The sequence below is a fragment of the Danio aesculapii genome, chromosome 10 (assembly GCF_903798145.1).
Source record: "Danio aesculapii chromosome 10, fDanAes4.1, whole genome shotgun sequence".
Classification (NCBI taxonomy): Eukaryota; Metazoa; Chordata; class Actinopteri; order Cypriniformes; family Danionidae; genus Danio; species Danio aesculapii.
The window spans coordinates 13441905-13453162 of record NC_079444.1 but is presented as its reverse complement, the minus strand read 5'-3'; the positions used below and the strand labels follow the sequence as shown (position 1 = coordinate 13453162).

Below are 11258 nucleotides of genomic sequence, written 5' to 3'. Positions count from 1 at the left end.
GTTGTCAAATGCCGGGTTAGATGCGGCTGCCACTGGCAGGTCAGGCTACCCGACAGTTGGACACTGGCGGCTGCCACCAGCTAGTGACAGGTCACGTGACCCACCACTGGCAGCTCCAGCCAGCCAGTTGAAGATTGAACCCCTACTGTTTTCTTATTGTATTTCTTAACCCTCGTGTAATTAAATTAAATTAAAAAAAGAGACATAACAAAGAAAATATAACCTAACTAGATTATCAGGTCTCAAAGAAGGATTTGCAAAGCTACATTTAGAACGATGAGAACTGCAAACTTTATATAAACTATATAAATAATGTAGTGTAAATAAAGGTGCATAAATTTACACCAAAGAACACAAATTTTCGAGATATAAACAAACAACCTTCTGTTTTGTAAATCAGATTCATTACTAATAGGAGCTACTAAATTAAACAATTTTACTTTAGCCCATGAAATTTCTATAGATTAGATTCAGTGACAATTTTTTCAAGTGTGTTAATATAAGAGTAAAAACAATATAAAAATAAAATTGTGAAGTCAAATTCCAAATTGAGGCCTTTGTTGTAAATTTCACTTTTGCTATTGGCTTAACTGTGTAAAATTAAGAAATTAGCTAAATAAAATATTGAATCAGTTTTAATTATCCTGAAAATGCCATCATTTTTTTACCAACTTAATATCAAAATCACACACCTTCCGATGTAAAGTCTCAAACTGGAGGGAATATTTCGTTTCCCTCTACGAAAGCCCTACTTCCAATGAAGTAGGGGCGATTGTTATCTTTTCTTGCTTTCTCCACTGCTGGTCATAGTTTGTTTCATCTTTCTTTATCTGCAAGGGACAAGTCTTCTGATATTTTGATGTTATTTTCGCGCATTAAGGCAGAGTCCTTTGCTGCACGCCAAACAGCATCGCGATTCCACCGCCACGAGTAACTGACAGCATTCGGTCGTGTCCCATGCACGTTTCCTCAACTTCACTCAGTGTGGATTCCATCTCTCCATACTTGTTTTTCAGATGGTTAACCTCAGCACTTACAAATTCGATAGCTTCTTTCACATTGTAATTTGCTTCGTATTTTCATTAATTTAATCGCTCTTGTGTTTTCTCCGATCACATTTTCTAAAGCATCAGAACGGATGTTTATTAACTGAAAAAAGAGAGAATGGCAACCTCCAAACTTTCAATTTTTTCCGTTGTTTTTGTAGCAGGTGATTTACATGGAGTTTCTGGAAGTGCGGGGAATTCTTCCTCACACATAATCAATTCGTCAAAGTCCACAGTTATTTCTGAATATTTGTGTAATTTTCCGTTTCATAACTACATAAGGCTCCCATCGTTTCACTCACGTTACTGCTAACATTAGCAGTTAGCTATCCCCAGAGACACGTTTTTGTTCTTCCTTTTCTCCGATTTACCCATCTTATCAAGGACACAAACTAGTCCTGTAGTATGTCTATAATACTCTCTCTTTGCACAGAGTATAATAGCTTTCAACTAATAACACTACTAGCCGCTTACAGAGCACATCGATGTACTTGTTAGAGCGCCATCTTGACCGGACCTCTGGTTAAAAGTAAAGATTTATCTCCTACTAATATAACTGATGACGCAAGGAAGTTTACTGAAAGCTGATTGGCCTCTTGAAAATAATTGGTTAAACTGCATATAGTTATTTAATTTTATAAAAAGAGCTTTTAATTAGAACAAGTTTGTTTTATCCCCTTTTGTCTTTTTGACGCGTTTTAAACAGAAATAATAGGTGCACTCCACGTTGCCAGGGGCTGTCCGGGTGGTTCAAACGACGGCCAAAATTTTCATTAATGTCCAAAATTTTTCCTTTATTTCATGCAATTTATTTTATTATTATTTTGTAATAAATGTATTTTTAAATAACTATGACCAGTAATTTGAATCCCATGGAGCCTCAAAACCACGTTAATGTGACATGGGTCACGTGACATAACTTTAACTGACATTTGAATCTTTGATGCGACATTCATAGTGGAAAACGTTATTATGGGTCGAAAAGAGCAAGAGAGACGAAGAGAAAGCAGGCAGCAGCATCATTGTCGCAAAATATTGAACATATGTTCAAAAAGACTGCCAAACAGGGTAAGGCTGCCGTTACTTCCTATTAGATGAGAATCTGCCCCTATCAGGTTCTAGGCTGGCCGCATTAGGCAGGGCGTCCTGTATATTGGGGGTATTATTGATTTGTCTCGTACACGACCTCACTTTCCCTATTTATTTTTTGACTGCTATGCATTACAATTTTGGAAAAATTACTGTCCGATGAAGGCTTTACTAGCAAGCGGAGTCCTCGGCCGTCAACGGTCACTTGACAGCAAAAGGCGCTAATCCCGTCACGTCCGTGTTTTGAGGCTGTTTACACCTGCTCACTTCATTCGTTTTATTCTGATCTGATATTAATCCGATCGCTCAAACCACTTCAGATTGCGGTCTGGGACACACTCCAGACGACACTGGACAGGTCTAATTAATGTATTCTTTTACACAAAATGAATTTAAATGATGACCTGGAGAAAATCTGACCTGCGCCTGTTTAGAGAAACACCTGTAGGTGCGATTTTACAGCCAAACACACGTAAAGTGCAAAATAAATAAATACATATTTACTTTAAGCAGAAAACATGTGTTCTGACTATTCCTTATCTGCCAAAAAAGTCATCTAGTCATGTTCAACTACACGATCTTTAGGCTAATATGAAACATTTTGTCTTAATTCATCACTTTTACTTTTATTTCTTTATGTATTTCTTTAATTTTATTATTATTTTTCTTTCACTTAATTCATTTTATTTTTTATTACACTAAAATGATCAAATTAAAATGTTCAATTAATATCAAATGGCAGCATTACATTACAGAGATGCAGCATGCTCCTGTAGTTCTGTGAGAAGAGATGAAAAAGAATAGAGAATAAAGCATTTCTTTTGATTTCAAATCAAATGGGTTTTGTTTTTGGGGGAGTGTGTTATAATAAAACTAATTGAGCATAATGGCAGTAATCGCAAAGCTTGACTTGTTCTAAGTGAAGCACAACGCCTCCTGTAGCCTCCATTTGTTTTACTTGTTTAACACAAAACGATAAATAAAACTGTCCGGCACCAAAAGCAGTCCATAAATCAATACGTTTTAAACAGAGTTTTATATAAAAAGTAAAATCCACTGATAATGATAATATTTTAGCTCAAATATAATGATTGTCATTGTCAGCGAATTTTACTTAAAAACAAGAGAGGCATAAAAAAGGAGAAGGACATTATTATAATTATTACTGTTGTAATTGTTTTAATATTCAGATGGCCAATTTCTGACTAGTGAGGGTATTTGGGCCTATCAGTTTGTTATTTGCCTAATAAATCATAATACATTTTTTTCTTTCTCTTGTGGACTAATAATTTATGGACTGTTTTACCCCAACCCTTCATATTTCTTATTCAACCTTTAATATTTGAAGCACTGATGTCAACTTATTATTGACTGTGATTTAAATTTTAATAATTTATTGATAAATACATTTAATACATGTTTGTTGTGGAGAAGTGAGACTTCTCCCCTCCGTCTCCGACGGCCGCACCAGTACACACACACACCGCACTTACCTTCATTTCTTAATACTTAATTGGTAAAAGATAATGAATGTTACTTTGCTTGTGTTGTAAAGCTTTAATACATGTTTTTAAATTTGTTGATAAATACATTTTATACATGTTTGTAGAACTTGACCGATCAGAGCGTCATCTTGGATCACCCCGCGCACTTCACCTCACCGATGACAAATAAATAGAACGAAAGAATGCCGTGACGTCATAGAACAGAATACAGTTCAGAATTTCCTCAGAGTGACAAACAACCGAGTACAGTGAACAGTGATTAAGTGACTTTATCGACTTGTTTTGCATCTCAAATAGCAAATAACATGTCAACTGTGTTTTTTACTCGAGTTAATTTGATCATGCCTGTATTTGTCATCCGAGTGACACGATGGCTTCTCCTACAACTCCTACCATGATGAGAAGCCCAACAGGTGAGATGAGAGTTTACAAAAACGGTGTATTCCCACGTATTGTTTAATAAAAAGTATAATAATATTAATAATGATAATAATATATCGCCATATAAGGCGATTTAGTGATTGTAATTGTTTGTGTAGCTATAATATTGTATATATATGATTTTGAGATTGAGGCCTGCTGTCATTTTATGCAGACATTCTGGCTTTTAACTTTCTCCTTTCTATTCAACAGAAATTGTGACTTGTTAACGTTACTGATAAAAACATTTTAATATTACTTTAATTGAAATCCTATGTGTAGACCTACAGAGTAATTTTCTTAGTTTTTGATGGTGTGGAGGAATATTTGTTATATTTTAGCAAACTGAGTGAGAATATTATATTTAAGTCTTTATTTGTTCAAGCAGGGATGAATTAATACTATTGAGGTAAAGTTGGTTTTAAATTCATACATTCTGACTTTCTCCTTAATAAAATAAAAACAGAAAAATATTGTTTTAAATTCTAAATGGGGAAATCATATTAACAGCCAATGGCTATCATCGGACAACATTGTTTACAGTCAGTTAAATAGTGCTAATGTTGTTTTGAAGTCATACTTACATGCAATTTCAGACCCAATATTCAAATTAGCATGGTAAACAATATATATGGACCGTTAAATGAAGTAATGTGCAAATATAAAACCAACTTCACCTGCATATTAATAAATGTCTACAGCTCTGTTTCTGTAACTGAAGTTCTGGAGCAAGACTTCTCTTTTCATTTGGATTTCTAAGACTGATTGTTAAAAGTTTTAAGTTATAATTTACTCAAAGATTTCTGAAGATCAAGAGCAGGAGAAATTAAACATTGTGATGGTGACTGTTAAATAACTCAAACTATAACTGGAAAAACTCAGAATATTGACTAAAAAAATGAGTTATTATAATAGTTTGCATTTTGTGTGAGCAGGAGTGAAATGTTTATTTTTGCAAAATAGTTGCTTATAGGACTTTCCCTAATGTCTAATATGGACTTATGACTTACCGACTATTTGTCAGCTTGTATTTATCATTTTACATCGTAAAAATGATTTGCAATTCTACGTAATTAATTTTAGTTTTCAAACATTTTCTATTATAATTGTACATTTATTATTGTTGTTTCTTTTGTGTGATTGTCTTTTATATGTCTAATTTTCAGCAGTTTGTCTATTTTAAACCTGTGGTTAAAGAGTTTCCTAATATTTCCCTGTTCATTTCCTTTACTTTAGAAAACCCAGAGAAAGGAAGGAAAGGGAAAAGAGCCTCTGCTTTCTTTAAGAGAGCATGGAAGGCTGCAAAGCGCCCTTTCCTTTTCTGTGACTGGAACAGAGTGGTCCCCTTTGAACCACAGTCAGATATCGACGATTTCGAGCATCTGCCTGTTCCAGGTCCCTCCAGGACCGTCGCAGCACATGCAGACCTTGAGCCGGTGTGGCTGCCAGGCCAGGTCTGTGAAGATCCTCAGCCGTTGAGTGTTCCGGGCCCCTTCAGCATCAAGCAAACAGCAGATGTGCCGAATGCAGATCCGGCCCGTCCTGAGTCCTCAACGGCCCTCACAGGTCATGTTGACACTGAGCAGATGCGTCCGCCAGTCCAGGTCTGCGACCGTCTCGAGTCGTTGGCTATTCCAGGACCATCCAGGATCAAGCCAACGACCATCGCAGATCATGTTGACCCTGAGCAGATGCGTCCGCCAGTCCAGGTCTGTGAAGATCCTCAGCCGTTGAGTGTTCCGGGCCCCTCCAGGATCAAGCAAACAGCAGATCCGGCCCGTCCTGAGTCCTCAACGGCCCTCACAGGTCATGTTGACACTGAGCTGGTGTGTCTGCCAGGCCAGATCTGGGAAGATCCTCAGCCAATCAGTGTCCATGGCCTCTCCAAGATTAAGAAAATGACGGATGCAGATTCGGCCTGTCCTGAGTCGCCTCCGTCTGTTCAAGACCCCTCTAAAATTGATGGGACTGATGGTGAGTCCTCCAGAATTTGGTTCATTTTAATTCTGCCATCTGTTATTTTCAAGCTTTGCTGTTTTTAGCTTATAAATCAGACAGTGTCAGTTGTTGAACTATTGGTTGTGTATAACTAATACAGTTCTAAACATATATGAGTAAACCCCCCACAAATCTCTTATTTAAATTAATATTTTCTATAGGATGTTTTACAATATTATATTTGTGCGTGTACATTAGTTTAGTCAGTACTGAAGCCAAATCTGGAGCTTATTTAACAAAATAATTACAATAATGGTTCAAAAATTAGTAGCCCAAATTTATATGTTAGGGGAAAATATAAAATTTAATTTTCAAAATTAGCAAAAATCAAAGAGAAACAAAAAAAAATAGACAATTTTGTTGAAATGTTGATGTCTGTAAAACATGTTCTGTGATTAAAATATTACTTTAATAAATAAATCTGTTTAATTAATCTGTTTTGTTCAAATGCACCAATATATATTACCCATATTCACTGAGAAATGGATAAAGACATTCATATTCAAAATGGGGTGTACAGCTAATATGAATATGCTGAGCACTGTAGCTGCAGCTCTGTTCATGGAGATGTTTCTGTTTGTTTTCTTCATTTTAGAAAAACCCAAGAAAGGAAGGAAAGGCAAAAGAGTCTCTGCTTTCTTTAAGAGAGTATGGAAGGCTGCAAAGCGCCATTTCCTGTGCTGTGACACAGATATAGTCCAGCATCTTACACCACAACCTGAGCCAGAGCCCGAGCCAGAGTCAGAGCCCGAGCCAGAGTCAGAGCCCGAGCCAGAGTCAGAGCCCGAGCCCGAGCTGGAAGACGAAGCGGACTCTGAGGCAGTGCCAGTTGAAGTTCCGCCTAAAAGCGCAGAACCAGCTGACCCTGAGTCAGTGTGTCTGCCAGGCCAGGTTCCTGAGGAGCCTAAAGAGGCTTCTGGGGTCACTCTTGGTAAGTCACCGCTTCCTTCTATTTTCTGTAATTCATAATTAATGTAAATTAGTAATCAATTTACTCCTGCAATTCTGATGGAAGTTACTGCTTTTAGCTCACTGCATTAGATCCAGATTCAAAGGATAGGAGTCATTTATTTGATCCGTTTCATACCAGACAATCCAAGTGAATCTCCCTGCTCTTTTTCTGTGTTTTTCAGGATTTGATCTGTCTCATTTTGAAGTAGGAGACTTGATTGGAGAAGGAACTTTTGCCAAGGTGTATGTGGCATCTCACAAACGTAACAAAAGTGAAAAGGTAGAGAACTATTTTTCAAATTCAGTCAACATTTTCCTGCTGATTATTTAATATAACTAATTTGTTGACTTTAATTTAATTTCTTGTTGTTTTTCCGCAGGTTGCCCTGAAGTGGATCAAGAAGCGTAAACAGGACCGTTATCTCAACATTGTAAGTTGAATATTTCACACAACAGTGAAAATGTGCTGACCATTTACTCATCCTTCACTTGTCCCGTACCTGTCTGGACCACTGAACTCAAACTCAAAAGCAGATATGTTGGAAAGAGGTAGCCACTGACTTCCATTGTAGAAAAACAAAATACTTATGAAGTCAATGCTTACTGGTTTTCAACATTCTTCAAAATGTCTTCTTTTGTGTTCAGCAGAAGAGATAAACCCAGAGAGAAGTTTTGAACACATGAATGTAGGGCTGTAGAATTAATTAAAATTCATTTAACATTAATAGAGATCAAGATGATCATTGCGTCATATCCCGGCCCCTTGTAAAGCAGTCTGCATTCATTTCTACACAAAGCTCAGTTTCACATGGAAATCAGTGAAATCATGTAGCGTGACTTTTGCAGCAAGGGATGTGCTTGATTTATTAGAGTGTATATGATTCATTCATGTCTTCTATAGTGCTAAAGAGAGCTTGTGCTGTTGTGTGCATGTGCTCAGCCTCAGAGACGGACAGAACACACACATGTAGAGTCCTCTTTTAGCTTAAACTGCATGACTAAATGCTCAAATACAAGCAAAAATGTGTCAAAACATGGAGCTTAGTGATTACTCACTTTGTGACAAGTTTTTGTTGCTGTACTTTGTCTCATTCTGCTTTGGTAATATCTTTGAAATCTGTTTTTTTCTAGGATGGTCATTCCACACCTGTGCTTGCAGAAGTGGCAATGATGCTTAGGCTGATGAATGCTCCGCAATGTCCAAACATCATCGGATTCCACGACTGGGTTGAGAATAAGAACAACGTCATTCTCAGTCTGGAGTATGCAGAGTCATGCCAGACCTTGTATGAGTACATCAGAGAAACAAAGGACATTGGTGAAAACCAAGCACTCCAGTTAATGCAACAGTTCATCCGAGCTGTAATGTTTTGCGCTGAGCGTGGAGTTTTCCATGGTGATATACACACGGCGAACATCCTGGTGACTCAACCCCAATTAGAGCTCAAATTGATTGACTTTGGTTGTGCTCAGCAAATTACCCACAAGCCTTTCAGTAGCAGTAAATATCAAGGTGAGTTGGCTTTTTGTGTTAGTTTCTTTGGTCACAGTATTGTCTTATGAAATGACTGAATGCTGAAAATGTCTCTCTTACAGGAGCTAGATATTACACGCCACCTGAGGTTTTACGGCATCGCACATTCTATGCTAACCCGGCATATGTCTGGACAATAGGCATCGTGCTGTATGAAATATTGCATAGACGAATGGCCTTTTATACCAGACAATCAATAATGTCTGGCTGCATTCAGATACACCCCAGGTTATCTTCAGGTAAGCAGACACCTCTGAACAATCTCAGCCTCAGTGACAGAAAAAAATATGTTCACGAGTAAGAAAGATTAAATATAATGGTTACAGGCACTGTAGATATTAAAGTCATTTAATTGTGGATGTTTTGTAATTTGATGTAGTAAGATTTAAACACCTTCATGAATCTTGAGTGCAGACATATTTCACACTCTCTGTGACACATTTCAGAATGCCGGAACCTGATTTCCAAGTGTTTGATCCGTAATCCAGTTAAACGGCTACAGTTACATCGGGTTGAAAAGCAGTGGTGGTTAAATCCAACGAGCCCAAATCCTGTGCAGCAGCTAGACAAGAGGAGGTAGAGGAACACACCGAGTTTTATTTGACAACCCTTCATTTTACTGCTTAAATAACTTTGTGTTATTTCTGATTGTTTTTCTTCATTTTAGAAAAAAGCTAAAGAAGTGAGGAGGAGGAGGAGAGCACCATTTCCAGAAATTTCACAAGACTGTATAAGTTATTAATTACTCCCTCATGTCATTCCAAACCCCTAAGACCTTACTTTTCTTCAGTGTCAGTTCATGACGTGTGTTGATGAGAGCTCTGTCCTGCACTGTATGTGTGTCCACTGCTGACGTTTACCTCAGGTGTGCCCACGCTTTGTTTAAATCAGAGGAAGTCGCGCAGGCCTCTGGGTTAAACGTCAGCAGTGGACACACATACAGTGCACTGGGCTCTGATGAATGTGCGGTTTGAGGGTCAGAGAGCTCTCAGATTTCATCTAAAATGTTTTAATTTGTGTTCTCAATATGAACTAAACATGAATATGAACTAAGGACATGAGGTGACTAATTAATGACAATAATGGTAATTAATGGTGCCTAGACTGCAGCTCTGCACAAGAAGTTTGGCCAGAGGAGAAATGGTCGTGCCCAACTGAGCCTGGTTTCTCTTGAGGTTTTTTTCCTTCACTTTAGTCAGTTGGTGAAATTTTGTTCCTCGCCACTGTCGCCGCTGGCTTGCTTGGTTGGGACTTGTGGAGCTGCGCATCGATGGATTTGCTCTTCAGTGTTTGGACTTTCAGCAGTGACAATTAAACCACACTGAACTGAACTGAACTGAACTTCAACTCTGAAAACTGGACTGACACAGTTTCAATGTTCTTCTATGTTAAGCTGCTTTGACACAATCCACATTGTAAAGGCGCTATAGAAATGAAGATGAATTGAACTGAATTAATGACAAAACTCCATTAGGAAGTCCAGTGCTGTCACAGTTTTCTCCTCTAAAGTGTCATCAAAGATCTGCTCAACTATTGTCTACCTCATAAATGAATCTGGTGTTCTGTCATAAGAGAGACTGATTGTTTTATAATTAAGTGTTCATAATTGTTTTGTAATGAATTGTTCTTTGAATTGTTTTGTAATGAATTGCTTTTGTATATTGTTGCCTAATAAGTCAAATAAAATCCTGTGAATCAAACTGAAGCTCTGATCATCATTTCTGTGAGTTTTCTAAATGACTCTTTACTCAATTAAAGAGATAGTTCTCCCTAAACTATTTACTCAAGTGGTTCCACACCTATAAGTTTCTTTCTTCTGTGAAACACTAAAGAAGATACTTTGAAGAAATCTGAAAATCTGTAACCATTGATGTCCATAGTAGGAAAACAAATTCAATGAAAGTCAATAGTTACAGGTTTCCAGCATTTTTCAAAATACCTTCTTTTGTGTATAACAGATGAAACTCATAGTAAGGGCTGAGTAAAAGATGACAGAATATTCATTATTGGGTGAAGGAATCTCTAACAAACCAGTAGTGCCATATACTATGTTTACCATGATTTAACACATATTTGTGGAGTCTGTTTAGCCAAATGGAACCACAGAGAAGGTTTCGCTATTAGACAATATATTGTTTTACATTACAATATCATATACTAATACAACAAATAGTGTACTGGACTAATCTTTTATTTAAACAGCAGAGTTTCAGTCTGGACATTGTTAAACTGTAGACTCAAACGACTAACAGTACATTAAACAAAATAAAATCTCAAATCACAAACTGAAAATAAAAGTATAAATGTGTGTGATTGGACTCCAGTGTGTGTTGGAGCTTTTCTTCACGGTTAAAATGGTGAGTGAACATCACACAAGTGAACTCTGTCAGATCTGTTGTTCATATATATTTCCCCCCTGGTACAGTCAAGATTGCAGACCACCTTTGAGACTCAAAATTGTCCAAACTTTGACAATCTCAGTATAAAGCAACAGTTTTACACTGTTTAGAGTAACTGAACTGTGTTTGACAGCTTTCATGTATACGACTACAAGAAAAGTTCCTGAATACCTAACGTCTGCTTTTTAGAAGATACACTGCATAGCTCATTCCTGTCTGTTCTTCATTGTCCAGCAACATTACGACAAAATCTACAAAATTAATAAAGAGAAACATGTTAAATCATTATTGAAAGAAACATAAGACACCAGTCAAT

General features: G+C 37.2%; 1 protein-coding gene across 1 annotated transcript; it reads left to right on the top strand.

Moving 5' to 3' along the window:
• Nucleotides 1-6565: 6565 nt before the first annotated feature.
• On the top strand, nt 6566-9123 carry LOC130235736 (serine/threonine-protein kinase pim-2-like). Its single transcript, XM_056466171.1, has 6 exons — nt 6566-6989; nt 7192-7289; nt 7390-7440; nt 8141-8522; nt 8606-8782; nt 8990-9123. The coding sequence occupies exons 1-6, from the start codon at nt 6566-6568 to the stop codon at nt 9121-9123; spliced, it is 1266 nt and encodes a 421-aa protein (XP_056322146.1).
• Nucleotides 9124-11258: the final 2135 nt, after the last annotated feature.